Raw genomic sequence first — 16,714 nt, forward strand, 5'->3', positions numbered from 1 at the left:
CTAAGAACGTTCACCTAGATTCTTTAACAAGTACTAGATTAACCTAAAGTATGTAGTATTTCCATTTCAATTTGCTTTCTTGCCATTAGGTCTCATTCTGTAGGGAGCTGTAGTTCACTATACAGGTGTTTGGAATTTTGGTTGGATTGTGAATTATCACTGTTTGGGTCCATCAAAGCACTTAAAATACATGAGAATGCTTCTGGACACTAGATATCCAAATATGTTTCTTCTTCCCTACAAGATATGTTTTGAACTACAAATCTCCCTCCTTCAAGCTTGCATTATCTCCTCCTCTCTCTGGTTCATGTGAATACTGGAGCTAATTAAATCCTCTTTAAGGGGTTTCCATTTGCTTAGTTGTACACCAGAGTTCCAGAAATAGAACACTCTGGCAAAATGAGATAGGTGCCTAATTTTTTTAGTAGGATTCTCATGATGCCTTAGCCCAAAGAGAACCTTTTGGAGAGGCTTCAGAATTGATCATTCTTTCTTCACTGGAAGATCCTCATCAAAAAGCTAACCCCTCCAGCTAGATAAAAAATGGATGATGGATAAAAAATAATTGGCAACCAATTATTGCAGGTTTGCTTAGCACAGGAGAAGTCATATCTACTATTCTAATAATTCACTCAACATACTGGCGGTCAGGGCAATTTACTCCTCTATTTACTCCTCCTCTATCTATGAGAGTGGTGTCACTCTCAGATGCAAACTATTTTTAAAGTTTATTTGTATCCTTTGGCTTCCTGGCATCTCAATCTGGTCCTATTGGTGTTTCAGGATTCTTTCTGGGTGCAATTTCTTCCAAGATTCTATTCGATAATATAGCATTTTTAGTCTTCATTGTCAGAGATAGCAGCTGTAACCTGCACATCCACAAGGCCAAGCGATTACATTCTATGTGGCTTTGTCTCTAGATAGCGTCCTGAATATTTTTCTTTTTAATCAGGACTTCATGCTGCATTTTGCTTGCCCACTTTCTGAAAATTTAAATTGGATTGTTTTTCACACCTAAATATAGTAAGATTAGTCAGGATCTATTGCTTCTTTTTACTTGACACAGGTCCCTGTAATGCTCTCTGGCATCTGTTGTGACTCTTTTTTCACAGTTAGCCCAAACATTCAATGATATATATATATATATATATATATATATATATATATATATATATATCTGAGGCATGGGTTTTTTTTTAACTGGCAGTTGTCCAAATATTTCTGAATGTGACAGCATACCCCAGTAATATCACAATGCTGTACTCCTCCTGAACTCAAGAAAAGAAAAACAATATAGTAAGGTCTACTCACAAAAATTGGGGGTTACATGAGTTTACTAGCTACCATTAAACCTGACTCTGTGTTCTTCCTAAAAATGTAGTGTGTGTTCTTCCTGTCCCCTATACTGTGTTCCAACGTTCTAATGCCTGGCAATTTACTGCACATGCGTCAGGTTGAGCACTTTTTTTTACATTATAGAAAAGCCCCTGATAGATTCCTGATGTCCGACATGCACAGAAGGAGCAGCCCACAGCCACCTGGGATATGTAACACAAAAATGAAAATGTATTCATTTTTCTATTTTTTTTTTTTTTTTTTTTTTTTTTTTTTTTTTTTTTTGTCAAATGTGGTGTTTCTTTAAGAGCATCATGCATGTGATAGCAAGATGGGGCCAGGAGAGTCGTTGTCCCTCTCTCATCACTGCCCATAAAAAAATAAAAATTGTGACATTTGTTCACCTGAATGTGTGTGTGAGTGTACAGTGACATAATCAGCAGCACAGCGTGAAAGCTGTGTGTGTTGAAGCTGCTTTTCATATTCTGCAGCCTAAAACTCACCTTCAAACCTAACCTATTGGTCGTAATGAGTTTCAGGGAATTGAGGTGGGGCCCTAAAGTTATACCTACCTTTTACAAAACTATAACTGCAACACTATACTACCCTTTCTGCATCTGGTTTTTTGAACCTCAATTCTCTGGAATAAGCAGGTATAGGAAACTGAAAATGTAGGTGCAAGTATACCCCCCCTAAAATTTCATTAGCATGACAACATTGGAACATAAAAATCAGCTGCCCATCAAAACGCACTTGCCCTGTTACTGTCCCCTTCCTTACCTTGAACCCTAACTTTTCAAGAAAGGAGCAGTGCAGGTAAACAAAAATATAGGTGCAAATGGGAGACACTTTTGGCTAACACCCCACAAACTTTCATCCTCATGGCATCATTGCAGCATAAACTCCACCCATCACAACATGCTGCCCTGTTACATATGACTGTACCCTACCAGTACCTGAACCCCTATTTTGTTTTGATGGGCAGAGTTTATGTTCTAATATTGCCATAGTGATGACATTTTAGGGGGTGTTATCCTAATTTGGGTTCAAGTGTTAGAAGTGGGCAGTAATGTGTAACAGGGCAGTGCGTTTTGATGGTGGAGTTTTTCTGATGTTCTGATGATGCCATAGTAATGAACTTTTAATGGGAAGGAGGAGTTCGCCAGAGGTGTCCCCCCCTGCACCAACCTTTTCAGTTTTGAACACTCCACCATTCTAGAAAAATTGGGGTTCAAAGAGCAGAAGCAGACAGGGTAACATAGTATGACAGCTAAAGGTTTGTGACAGGTAGGTATCAATTTAGGGGCTCCACCCCAGTGCTTCCTACTATGTAAGTGGCCCCGGGGGCCTCAATTTGCATTTTCAATTCAGGACTCCTATGCACACTTGCTTTTGAAACAGCTCTCCTAATATGTATTTTCACAAGTTTTTAAAATTATGATCCCCGTGTCATGAAATTCTTATAACTTGCTGGGCAGAAATTGTGGTTTCTGCTAACCCTGAAAATTTTAAGTCATTATGACTAACCGTTTAGGAGATGTGAAAGTTTGTACACAGTGAAATGTAAGGCTGCTGAATTTGACATACAGCGTTCACACACAGCTAACAGTGCTGCTGATGATGTCAATAATTACGCCCATCGGGGATTGAATACATTTTACAGGCAGCTTTTTTTTCTCATAGAAGCCACAGAGCTAGGGAATGGGAGAGGGATAGCCTGTGTCCCAATCTTATTCTAGCTGTGCTGTTCTCCCCCACCCGGCTCTTATCAGCTAGAATCCTCTGAACGGATACGCGCTGAGAACGGAGCAGTCTCCCTGTTGTCCATTCAGATAATTAGAGCTGTGCATGAGAGCCAGGCGGGGGAGGCACAGCAGCCAGGCGCTCTGCCCACCAGAAGTGGTCTGGGGAGAACTATGTCTCTGTATAGAAGGATAAGCCTTCTAGAAGATTACAATCCTTTTGCTTCATAGTGGCCAGGGCATATGGCTCACCATATGGCCAAGGCATGTTTTAAATGACCTACTGTGCTCCCCAGTAAACTGCTGACGTTGACTTGATTTATTCTGCCATCCAAAACATTTTTGAAAGCAGCAGCAACTAGAAATTGAATAGCTGAACATATAATTTAAGATTCATGGTCTGCTGGTCTTTTATATTGTGAAGTTAAACTATCCATTATCCAATATTTTTCTTGTTCCTACCTCCAGAAAGCTAGAGTCTCTTTAGGAACAACATTTAAAAAAAACTGCAGAAAATGATGCTTTTATGTATTAATTCAGGGAGCAGAGCTGTGTTTGGGATAGAGGGGAGGGATAACGGGGGCTCCAGAAGATGAATCTTACTGTGTTTTCCTATTGGTATAAGATATTGCCTGTATACACTAAAAGATGTATAGATTTATGTATTATTTAATTATTTTTATATCTTCAGACTACCTTGGGACCGTTATTCAGGAATTCTCGAATGGTTCAGTTCCACTTCACTAATAAGGATCTGGAGTCACTCAAGGGTCTCTATCGCATCATGGGCAGTGGCTTTGTAAGTTACTGTTCTGTATACAGTATGTTGCAATATTGTTAAGTTTTTGTTTGCATTATTTTCTTGAGCACAGTTTGGTGATAAAATTCAGGATTTTAAAATGCACACATCCCCACAGTGAAGTGGGAGTCTACAGTAGTTAAAGCAAATGCCAAGCAAGTAATAGTATGAATTGTTTAAATTCTTAATTGGTGGACTGCCTAAATTTGCTCCAGTGGCCTGAAAATTTTAAAGTTGAGAAAGATTAAAGATTATTGGAGTATATGTTGACCTTGGCAATTAACTGTAAATAACCTTTAAAATAGTTTTTGGTTTGATATGTGCAAAAACTTGTACTTCAAGAAATCTAGTGTTGTCCTGTGTACTTTGCAGTCCTTTCTTTAAAGAATATCATTAGCCCTTTTAGTTCCGTAAACTACAGGTCATCTCCCCCCTATGTTATAAAGATGAAAAGAAGGGATTACCTGTACACTTAATTCACAGCTTGTCCTAGGTTGACACTACTGCTGTTTTTATAGCTAATTGTACAGTGCATGAGTTTTGTCACTTTAGGACAGAAAGTTTTTGCCGACAGAAACACTAACAATTATGGAAAATAGTGCCTGATGGAATGAAAAAAATACATAAATGCAGTTACTGTATTCAAGGATCAACAGATTTTGTATTTAAACTACTAAATGTACTACAGTGTTCTCCCCAGGAAAATTTTCAGTCGGGTGGTCAAAAAGTGAGTGGAACAAGATACACTAGTTGTATCCAGTAACCCCTATGATTGGGTCAGTGCTCTACCTACCCTCTATACTTTGTTACAACTTTCTAATGTCTGGCTTGTTAGTATGTCCAGTTATTCCATGTTTTTGTATTATACCTAAACTGTTCAGTGCTGTGTATTTTGATCCACTACTACTATGTGACTACTGGCAACTGCTAGGCACCTGAGAATGGTAACAGGCAGTAAGTGCTGGACGTTTTGAGGCCTAGCAGTTTTTCGAGCAGCAGTGGTAGTGGCAGTGGTAATGCAAAACTTTTGTGACCAAAAAAAAATTTCCCCTTATTTGTCCACAAACTAAGCCCAGCATTTCCCACACTGGCTTAGCTTCCCTCTCATTTCTGATGCTCTCTATTCTATCCTGCATTGCCTTTCCTTTCTTCTAAATGCTTTCACACACCATCTAAAAATGTAATAAAAAAATGGATCAAGTGGAGTTGGAAAAAACAGGAGTTTGAAAAAAAAAAGTTAAATCCTTATAGTAACTACAAACTGTAAGTAGGCTTTTATAACTCCTAAAAACTAACATTGTAACTGAGAAAATGAGTGGTAGCAAGGTGGAAATTTTGGTTCAGTGCACAGTCTGCCACATGAATGCACAAATAAAGCAAGAGCTCCTAGGTGAATATCGCTGTGACAGATGTGAGCAAGTCCCCTTTCTGGTATCTCTCATTGGGAGAGCTGGAGAAGCTCATTGCAACACTGAAATCACTGGATCACCTTGAGAGGGGTCTCCTTCTCACTGGGCAGGCAGTTAATGACTTAAATGTGGAGGGTGGAGAGGCTGATCAGGATGAACATGTAGGGGGTTGGGTTAATGTAACTAGAGGGAGTTGTGGGGTCCCCCAGAAAAGGAAGGCCAGCCCAGTGTTTGAGCGCCCCAACATGTTTGCAAAGTTATGTGAAGATGTGCAGGTGGCAGACCTAGTGGTGGCAACTCTAGATGTTACTGCTACCCTTAAAAGCCAGGAGAGCAGAACATCTAGTAGTGGTGGAGAGAGAAATGCAAGAAGGCGAAGACAATTGGTTGTCATAGGGGATTCTATGATCGGGGGGACAGATAGAATAGTTTGTTGCCCGGACCCTTTCAACCGAATGGTTTGCTGTCTCCCTGGTGCCAGGGTTTTTGCATGTGGTGGACCGAGTGGACAAATTACTGGGAGGGGCTGGACAGGACCCACCTGTCTTGGTCCATGTTGGAACCAATGACAATATAGATGGAAGATGGAGGATCCTTAAAAATCAGTTTAGGGAACTAGGTTTCAAATTGAAGAAAAGAACCTCCAAGGCTTATTTCTCTGGAATATTGCCTGTGCCTTGCGCAACACAAGAAAAGGAGAGGGAGCTTAGACAACTAAACGCATTGGCTCCGATCTGGTGCAAAAGGGAAAGGTTTTTTTAGGTGCAGAGATGGTTTGCACCTAAATGAAAGGGGGTCTGCTATGCTAGGGGAAAGATTTACGGGTATGGTGGAGGGATATTTAAACTAGGACAGAGGGGGGTGGGAAAGTTAAAAGGTGGCAGAAAGGTTACTCAGGGGTCGGACACTAGTGGAGGATGGATTAGGGATCGTTGGGGGGAGGGTTATGGATAATAGTTGTGACAAACAAACATTGGATTGTGCAGTACTAGTGGTACTCAGAAACAAAAGAATTTGTCAAACAATGACAGTAAAAGCAGCAATGGTTTAAAGAGCCTGTTCACCAATGCTAGAAGTCTGGCAAACAAAATAGGGGAGTTGGAAGCCCTAATGAGTGATGAGAATTATGACTTCGTTTGCATTGCCAAATCCTTGCCTTGTTCTTCACATGGTGGGCTGTCAGTATTCCTGCGTATACTCTCTTTCGTAAAGACAGACTCAAAAGAAAGGGTGGTGGTGTTTGTATGTGAGAAGTGATCTAAAAGTGAATGTGAAAGAAGAAATTGCGGATGGAACAAGCAATGAGGTTGAGGCATTATAAGTGGAGTTGAATGTGTGGTTGACTAACACACAATTAAATATTGGAGTCAGCTATAGGCCCCCCCAGTGCTAGGGAAGAAATAGAAAATCAACTTCTATCACAGATAGAAAAAGCAGCAAAAAGTGGAAGTGTTTTAATCATGGGAGATTTCAACTACCCTTACATTGACTGGATTAATGGCACTACAGGAGCAGCAAAAAGGAGGAAATTTGTGAATTCAATACAAGATAATTTTAAAGTACAGTTTATAGAAGCCCGAACTAGAAATGATACTCTGCTGGACCTAGTTCTTCCTAACAATGCAGAGCTTATAACAAATGTGCATATAAAAGAGAATCTGGGTAGCAGTGACCAAAATATGATTTCATTTATTGTAACTTGTAAACAGGAAGCAAAAATAGGAAGGATAAAAACATTTAATTTTAAGAGAGCAATTTTTCCTTCATTAAGGGTGGCTCTCTGTGACTTGGACTGGGAGACATTATTGTCCTCAAAGAACACTGAACAGAAATGGGAATGTTTCAAGTTTGTTCTACAAAAGCACACTGAAAAATATATTCCAATGGGTAATTAAGTTTAAGAGGCTGAAATAAAACATGTGGCCCACAGCTGATGGTAACAAAGCCATAAGGAACAAGAAAAGGGCATTCCAAAAATATAAAAATGAAGGATCACTTTCATCATTTGAAAACTATAAAGAATGTAACAAAAGATGTAAAAGGGAGATAAAATGTGCAAAACTTCAAAATGGAAGACAGATTGCAAAGTTGCAAGATTACAGGAAAGTAAGGCAAACCCCCAAATTTTTTGAAATATATTAATAGCAAAAAGATCAGATCTGAGCCCCCTAAAGGATGTCGCTGGGTTAGTAACTGGGGATAAAGACAAGGCAGATTTACTAAACACTTTTTTTAGCTCTGTGTACACAAAGGAAAATGGCAGAGCTCAAGTCCAAATTCATAATAGCAATGTCACTGCATTAAATGAGTCACAATGGCTCAGAATTGATAGGATTGAGAAACAGCTGGAGAAAAATTAAGGTTGACAAAGCACCAGGATCTGATGGATTACATCCACTTGTCCTCAAAGAGCTGAGCTTGGTTATTTCAAAGCCAAAATATTTAATTTTTAGAGACTCTTTATTCACTGGCAAGGTACCAATGGATTGGCGTAAGGCCAGTGTGGTTCCTATATTCAAAAAGGGAGCAAAGTCATTACCGGGTAACTACAGACCGGTCAATTAATGTCCATAGTTGGAAAGGTCCTAGAGAGTTTGATAAAGAACCACATAGAGGAGTTTCTGCTAGAAAATAATATAAGTGTTAGTCAGCATGGCTTCAAGAAAGACAGAAGTTGTCAAACAAGTTTACTCCCTTTTTATGAGGAAGTAAGTAAACAGGTATACAATGGTGTAGCAGTTCATATTCATATGATATGATTCATACTCTGAATGGTCCAAGGTTATTAGTGGTGTACTCCAGGGTTCAGTGTTGGGACCTTTACTGTTTAACATCTTTATAAATAATATAGAGTTTGGGATGAAAAGGGATTTCTGTGTTTGCAGATGACACCAAACTATATAATGAAATTAGATCCATACAGGTTGTCTATAATCTACAAGCAGACCGGAATGTACTGTTTGATTGGGCAGCCAAGTGGCAAATGACATTTAATATAGATAAATGTAAAATTATGCACTTGGGCACTAACAACATGCATGCTTCATACTGTCAAGGGGAAATACATTTGGGGGAGTCAGAAATGGAAAAGGATCTGGGGATTCTGGTAGATCGTAGACTTAAAACCAGCATGCAATGCCAAGCAGCATTATCTAAAGCTAGCAAAGTACTTTCTTGTATTAAAAGAGGAATGGACTGCAGAAACGGAGACATTATCCTGCCCCTGTACAAAGAATTGGTCAGACCACATCTGGAATATGCAGTCCAGTTTTGGTCACCAGTTCACAAAAAGGACATTGTGGAATTGGAGAGAGTGTGGAGAATGGCAACTAAACTAATAAAAGGAATGGAGGAGCTCATCTATGAGGAAAGATTAGCTGAACTGAATCTATTCTCCCTTTAGAAGAGACGTTTTTTCACTTTGAGATCATTGCAAAGAACAAGAGGGCACTTTTTGCATCAAGAGAAAAAGAAAGCAAAGTCATTACCAGGTAACTACAGACTGGTTAGTTTAACGTCCATAGTTGGAAAGGTCCTAGAGAGTTTGATAAGGAACCACAGAGAGAAGTTTCTGCTCGAAAAAAAATTTAAGTGATAGTCAGCATGGCTTTAAGAAAGACCGAAGTTGTCAAACAAATTTACTCTTTTTATGAGGAAGTAAGTAAACATGTAAACAGTAGAATAGGAGTTGATATACTGTACTTGGACTTTGCTAGAGCATTTGACACAGTACCCCCCAGACTGTTAATATGCAAGTTAGGGTCAATATGTTTAGAAAAGTCAGTCTGTAAATGGATAGAGAACTGGCTTAAAAACCGCATCCAGAGAGTTGTAACTAATGATTTATACTCTGAATGGTCTAAGGTTATTAGTGGTGTACCCCAGGGTTCAGTGTTGGGGCCTTTACTGTTTAACATCTTTATAAATGATATAGAGTTTGGGATTAAAAGTACCATTTCTGTGTTTGCAGGTGACACCAAATTATGTAATGGAAATAGGTCCATACAGAATGTCAAGTGGCAAATGACATTTAATATAGATAAATGTAAAGTTATGCACTTGAGGGCTAAGAACATGCATGCTTCATACTGTCTAAGGGGAATACATTTGTGGGAGTCAGAAATAGAAAAGGATCTGGGGTTTCTGGTAGATCATAGACTTAATAACAGCATGCAATGCCAAGCTGCAATATCTAAAGCTAGTAAAGTACTTTCTTGTATTAAAAGAGAAATGGACTGCAGGGATAGACATAATCCTGCCTCTGTACAAAGCATTGGTCAGACCACATCTGGAATATGCAGTCCTGTTTTGATCACCAGTTCACAAAAAGGACATTGTGGAATTGGAGAGAGTGTAGACAAGGGCAACTAAACTAATAAAAGGAATGGAGGAGCTCATCTATGAGGAGAGATTAGCTGAACTGAATCTATTCTCCCTTTAGAAGAGAAGGGGGGATATGATCACCCTGTGTAAATATATAAATGGTCCATATAGAAAACTCTCTTCCCCATTATTCACTTTGAGATCATTACAGAGAACAAGAGGGCACTCTTTGCATCTGGAGGAAAAGAAGTTTAAGCACTGGATAAGGAAGGGATTCTTCTCTGTAAGGTCTGTAAAAATGTGGAAGCGGCTCCTTCAGGAGGTAGTTTCAGCAACTACTATAGATTGCTTTAAGAAAAAGCTGAATGCTTTTCTAGAAGCACAGAATATAACTGGGTATTAAAGCTTTAAAGTAAAATTAACAGTGACTGTTGATCCAGGGAACATCCGATTGCCTCATGGAATCGTGAAGGAATGTTTTTCCCCTGTTGAAGCAAATTGTACCTGTGTTTTTTTTGCCTTCCTCTGCACCAACTATGTCTGAAAGGGTTTTAAATCTTGGATATGTTTATTTCCCTAGTGGTTGAACTTGATGTACTTATGTCTTTTTTTCAACCTAACCTACTATGGGAGGCGGGGGAGGCTCAGCTGCCGGATTTGCCCACCAGAAAGGGACTGGGAGAATTATGCACTATTAATTACTATTTACTATACTCTTTTGTTTATTTAGAGAAATTTGAATATAATGGTCATGGGACTTGGTCTAGCACAGGGGTGTCAATCTCTGGCCAGCATGTCAAATCTGGCCTGGCACCTTTTTTTTTTTTTTCGGCCCCCAAAAGAATTCCTAATATGAATTGCAGCTGCACTTATTAATAAGTTGCTGTTCTATAGACGCTACTACAATTCCCGTCATCACTCGTGTCTTTAGACCAACGGCCTCTCTACCTATGCATGGCCCAGCATTTTATAGACCAAGTGATGCCGGGAATTGTAGTAGCGGCATCACTCGTGTCTATTGAACAGCAGCCTATGTGTGGACCCCGCAGAGTTTATACTGACAGGTAAGCTCAATAATCAGGAATTATCTGGATTTTTATCAGGAATTATCATGGAGTTATTTGTTTTACTGTGACAGAGAATGCAATGTGAAACCAAATGAATGCAGCAATTCATAAGAAGAAAAAAGAACAAATGAGAAGAGCATGAAGAATATGCAGTTTTTCATAGAGGAAAATTGTTAATTATTGTTAGCCTGTGCAATAAAGTTACCATTGAAATTTAACTTCTACAAATAAAGAAAGAGGCATACAATTTTTTTCTATATAATTTTTTTTTTTTTTTTAATTCCTAGGCCTCTTTCTGTATTATAGGCTTGTTCCAGGTTGAATGTAAAACCGCTTTGTTTCCATATGAAAAAACGCTTTGTTTCCTCAATTTTTTCAATAAATTGCATGTTTTGTGTAGCACAAATGAGGCTTGGGGTGATTCTAGTGTATAGAACCCAGGCTGCAACAGCATGCTCCAGTTTTAGCTAATGTCTTTAGGATAGTGGGCACGTTTCTTGCCCTGCAATGTGTGCAATTTTTAAATCACTTAAGGATTTACATTTTATTCCTAGAAAACCTCAAACTAAGCCTTTTGAGCACAGAATGATTAAATAAATTCAAGTGCTGACCTTGTCTTCGCTCCCCTTATGTGTGAATGTAGTGGAATGAATTTTACTCTTATGTGTGCTGGTGGGAATCCAACCCGGATGGACATCTGGAAGGCTGTTTCTTCCTGTTCCATTAGTGTACAGGCGGTTGAGCCTTCTTACAAAGTGTTGCTCTGATAGTACCTGACTTCTTCCTTTTTGGCGCATATGGACCCCAACTAAGTGTCAATTAACACTAAGAAAAGTCAGTAGATAATCAACATCAAAATACATTTTGGACCTCTGATGCCACACTGGTGGTTTGAGCATGTAATGCAAAAATAAACTAGGTTTTCTGGATAGGGTCCCGCGTCATTCTGCAATCTTCCTTTGGCACGGCGATAGAGACAGAAGGGAAAGGGCATCCCCCCCCCCCCCCTTTATTTAAATTAGGTTTAGGTCTGCTTTAAACCCAACAATGCTGCTAGCACTCGGTATACAGTCTGCTGTTTCCTAGATGTTATTTTGAGGTCTAAAACACAGCTAACTGCACACCAAACGCTGTCGGGCAGCATAGTATTCCCTTTTTTCACTTTCTTTAAAGGAGTAACAGAAAATTGACAAACTTTTCTAAATGTTTTTATTTGCAATTAAGTAAATACAGCACTGCATAATATATTGGCACTATATAAATCCTGTTTATTTTTATTAATAATAATAATAATATCAATTGTACTGTGTTCTTAATGCATTTGTGTGTATGGAAACATTATTCTGAACACTTGTATATTCCTTTCCTCCTTACTACTATTTACACCAATGTGAAGAGCTTCAATGTTTTTTTTTTGTCCTAAATTTTTGTCCTGCAATTTTTCAGTGTTATAATCTGGTAATAGAATAGTTATCTGTAGTCCTGGAAGGTTTTAGCATGATGGTATTAGGTTTTCTCTTTTTGTATAGTTTAAAGTTTTTTTCCATCTTACTTTTTAGGCGGGTTGTGTTCACTTTCCTCATACCACACCTTGTGAGGTACGCGTTCTTATGCTACTCTACTCTTCTAAAAAGAGGATCTTTATGGGCTTGATACCATATGATCAAAGCGGTTTTGTCAATGGCATCCGACAAGTAATCACCAATCACAAACAAGTGCAGATGCAGAAGATTGACCAGCAACGAAATGTAAGCACTATCTAATGGCATGCTGTTCTAATTTTGTTTCTTCTTCGTAAAGTTTTTCTTTTACTCACAATATGTATTTTAGCATGTTCTAACAAACTTTCCTTTATTGTTGTTGGACTATGACTGCCCACCTACCTAGGGAATACCCAAACCAATATTTACATTTTTATTGCATTTGAGTAAGCTTCATTACCTGGTTCCTGGCAGAAAGATTTCTGAATGTTTACAAATCCTCTTATACAGCTTTTGCAACTTTCCACTGTATTTCAAATTTACAGAAAGTTTTGCAGAAGATGGGTTATCCATTTATTTGCTAATGGGTCAGAATTGGTAAAACAGGAAACCTTTGGCTAGAACTCGCTGCTGAAGTATTTCAGATATATAGTATCATATTATTTTGTAGATTTTTCTTCATTGGCATCTATTCACAAATTAAATATCTGCCTTGGCTGATCCTTTTAAGTAGTGTGTTCTGAAAAAGTATAAATCTCTTATACTGCTTAACGTTATTTAATGGGTTGAATTGACCACATACCAGAACACTGGTAATTCATTGTGGAATGAAGCTAGTTTTGGCATATCAAAATCATATTTGGGAATTATCTGATAAGTACGACTATTACCATCTCACATAAAATTTATGTGAGACGGTAATATTCAGAGAGAAAGAGAGAGAGATAAAACTTCCAAAATTGTTACACAAAATTCACATAAAAAACTTGTTCACTTTATTTATATTTATTTATTTATTTTTTTTACGTTTATAGCCATAGCTCAAATATTGTAGGTAATCATAGTTTCAGGTGTAGATCCTGGATTTGCAAATGCAGATTGTATGTTTATTATTCAAGTAGCTGCACTTCTTGATAGATCAATGAAATAGGAAAAAAAAGCGAGAACAGCTGGGTTTTTTGTGTGGCAAACGTCAATATGAAATAAAGATTGGAGGTAAATAATATGGATTGCAAAATGATCATTATTATAAATTGTATCTTAAGTAGTTGAAAAAGTTATAAAAAGTGGGTTGAAATGGGAATTGCTTATAAAAGTAATAGAGTCCATACATGCATTGTTTAAAAGAGTAATGGTATGGGTCCAAACACATCATATCCTATGTTGAACAAGATACATATCGGAATAATATTTTTGATAAAGTATTTGGTATGAGCAGGAGCGAACAGACAAATATCCCTGCCTAAAATAGGCTGGGGATCGGCATCTCAATGGGGTTGATACACATGCGTGAAGTGTCATGCTTGCGTGGTTAGAGAGGGGTGTGTGAGAGAGAAAGAGGGATGGAAATGGACCCGCCCCTTCCCTGCCCGATCAAGCTAATGCCCCAACTTAACGGAGGAGACTAATGACATGCAACGCGCTGCAAGGTTCTGCAGCAAATTGCACTAGGCGTTGATCTATTTTTTGTAATCTAATACATAAAATCAAATCTAATTAGAAAGCAGATTCCCAATATTGACTTTTATGTGAAATTGGTTTGTAAAATAAATATATTGCAGCTGATTGCTGCCTTCCCAGTACCGTAACCAGATCATAGACCCAGGCACTAAAAAAACCTAAGAGCTAATGGTAATATAACAATTAAGCCCTCTGATAAGGGAGACAATACTTTAGTTATAGACAGTGAGGATTCTAGTCATATGCACCTTAAAATTCTTCAAAACACTGAATAGTACTGTATTATACCCTCTAATATACAAAAATACTTTGACAAGTATTTTGAACCTTTATTTGCAACTTATGACCTAACTGTCATCAGTAAGGAAACCTAAGAAGCAGACTTCAAGTTCTTCCTCTTTTCTGTTACAATTTGTCTTTCATTTCTGCACTTTTTCAACTTCCTTGTTGAGACTTGGTTCCCATATACCTTGTATTGTATGACCTCTTTTATTCTGCCAAATCTTCATACAAATCTTCTCTGCTGAAGGTGTGCTTTCACTTTTCATAGTGGTAGGACATTTGATATTCAGGATGGGAGCTTTGAAAACTTGCATTTCTGTGGCTTGGGTACAGTATGTTTTTTAGTGCTACACACTACAGTTATGCTTCTTTCTTCCTTCTGACTCTCCATGGGCACTATAGAAAAACATGGCCCTGAATGTCTAGATAATACTGTGGTTCAGTTTGATACTGAAGCAGACTCATTGTTTTGAAAATCTTGTTCCTTGACTCTGCCCTGGACACAACTGAGGCTTTCACAGAAACAAGCCTAGATTCCCTATTTTCTGCTTTGAGCTCCCCAGTCCAGAAGTCATCTGACTCTCTGCTTTTAAATCTTAGTTGTACAATAGCCTTCTTCACCACAGTTTAACCACCCGGGCGATACACTGATGTCTAGATTTCTGTACCAAAAGGGGTACACTGTTTTTCATGAAATTTTTTTTTTTTTTATATTGTAGACCTGTAACTTACAGAAATATGTCCAAACAGGGTTCTAGTAGATATCATGAATATAAAAAATGTTTGAAACACACAATCATGTAAAAAAAAAAAAAAAAATTACTTTTAATAAAATTAAATGAAAGACACAAAAATCAGCTTAAACAAGAATACATAAGTAAATGAAAAATACTGAAAATGCGATAATTCGGTATACTGTATAGTAATATATTTTTCTAAAACACCTGCCTAGTGTCCAACAGTCCAACCTCACATACATATAGACAAAACCACATAAATATATTTTGTATTATTTTGCATTGGATTGGATACAGGACTTTGTATTGAATCCAATACAAAATATTTGAATTTCCCGCTACGACCCCCATCGACGGGCGCACGCATGGACATCATCAGGGATCGCTGAGGGACGCGAACGCCGGCTGTTCTAATTCTTTCCAAACTTCCATGCAAAAAGTGTAAATTATTTTGCATGGAAATTTATTTTAGATTGTAGGCTATAATTCACCGAATTACTCAATAATTACTTATAATTCACCTAATTACCGCATACCTCACTGAAGTATGTCCAAAATTTTATAAATTTCATAATAAAATATTTTTTATAAAACATAAAAAAAAAATTTTTTAAAAAACAATCTTTAAAAGAAAAAATAGTGTATAATGTAATGTACCTGTACAGTAGCTTATATAATATATATATATAATACAATTATATATATATATATTATTTAAGGATTTCTTTGTATTGGACTCAATACAGCTTTTTTGTATTGAGTTCAATGCAAAGGATTTTGAATTTCCCGCCCGCACCGACACATGCAGCGACGTCACCGGGAAACCCCGTAGATCGTCACTGCACTCGCCGGATGAAGAAAGAAGACAGAAGACGTGTCTGGAGGAGCTGCGGGGAGAAGGTGAGTATTTTTTTTTTAGTGATTGATGCTGGAACAGAACGGATCATCGCTGGGGGGACCAGGTAAGTGAGGGGATTTAAACAGTGAGAAAAGTTCGGGTTTATCGATTTTTGCAAAATCGATAAACCCGAACCAAGGTCGGGTTTAACGGTCGGGTGGTTAGTTTGCCCAGTTTCACATCTTACTACTTTAATACAATACTCCCTAATAGTGAAACAATCAGTCCGATCCCTGGAAAGGCTGATTCATTTGTATCCCTGGCCTGGTGGCTCATGAATCTGGCTCTGGAAATAAAGATATTTTTGTTTTTCAACGGTTTTTTGAAGGATCCTCATGACAGATGCCAGCCAAGTCAAGTTAGGGAGTCGTCTTGAAGACCTTATCAGTGTAGAAGATTTAGAAAGAGTTTTGTCTTCTGGTCAAAATCATAGAGCTCTGGCCAAATTTGCTGCTTTCTGTATTTTGCATGGGTGTCATCTTGAGTCATATTTTCTGGACCACACCGAGGCATACAAAAAGCAGCATTATCTTGTGCGGAACTTGACATTTTAGCCTTGCCCACACCCAGGTTGTAAAAGCCTAGGTGTACACAATTTGCAGGTGAGTGATGCAGTATGTGGACCTAGGTCGATGTGGTGGATGTAGATGTTTATTCAATTATCAACCATCTGTTCTCTAACATCCAACACCAAGGGAACCTTTAAATTCGGGAAATGTTCTCAGTGCAACTGGATCAACAAAGCGCTATATATCATTCTTCCCAATGAAAAAACACATCATCCTAACCAGTACATTGATTGCTACACCAAAGGAATTATTTATCTCATAACCTGCCAATGTGGATCCTTCTACGTTGGCAAAACAAAAAAGCAACTCGGCAAGAGGACTTATGAGCACGTTTACTCTGTCACATCAGAAACAACAACACCAGTTGGTTTACATGTTGGTACACAAGATAC

The 16,714-nt window shown here is 38.1% G+C and overlaps 1 protein-coding gene across 2 annotated transcripts in view; it reads left to right on the top strand.

Annotated features, from left to right (window-relative positions):
* The window catches only part of MED25 (mediator complex subunit 25), a 117,428-nt gene that overhangs the window by 74,379 nt on the left and 26,335 nt on the right, over positions 1–16,714 (top strand). For both annotated transcript variants that reach the window (XM_072425514.1, XM_072425515.1), the window contains exons 14-15: positions 3,769–3,876; positions 12,235–12,423. In XM_072425514.1, coding sequence (XP_072281615.1) covers positions 3,769–3,876; positions 12,235–12,423 — 297 coding nt within the window. The remainder of the gene's footprint in view (positions 1–3,768; positions 3,877–12,234; positions 12,424–16,714) is intronic.

This window comes from Pyxicephalus adspersus, chromosome 11, assembly GCF_032062135.1.
Source record: "Pyxicephalus adspersus chromosome 11, UCB_Pads_2.0, whole genome shotgun sequence".
NCBI classification, from domain to species: Eukaryota; Metazoa; Chordata; class Amphibia; order Anura; family Pyxicephalidae; genus Pyxicephalus; species Pyxicephalus adspersus.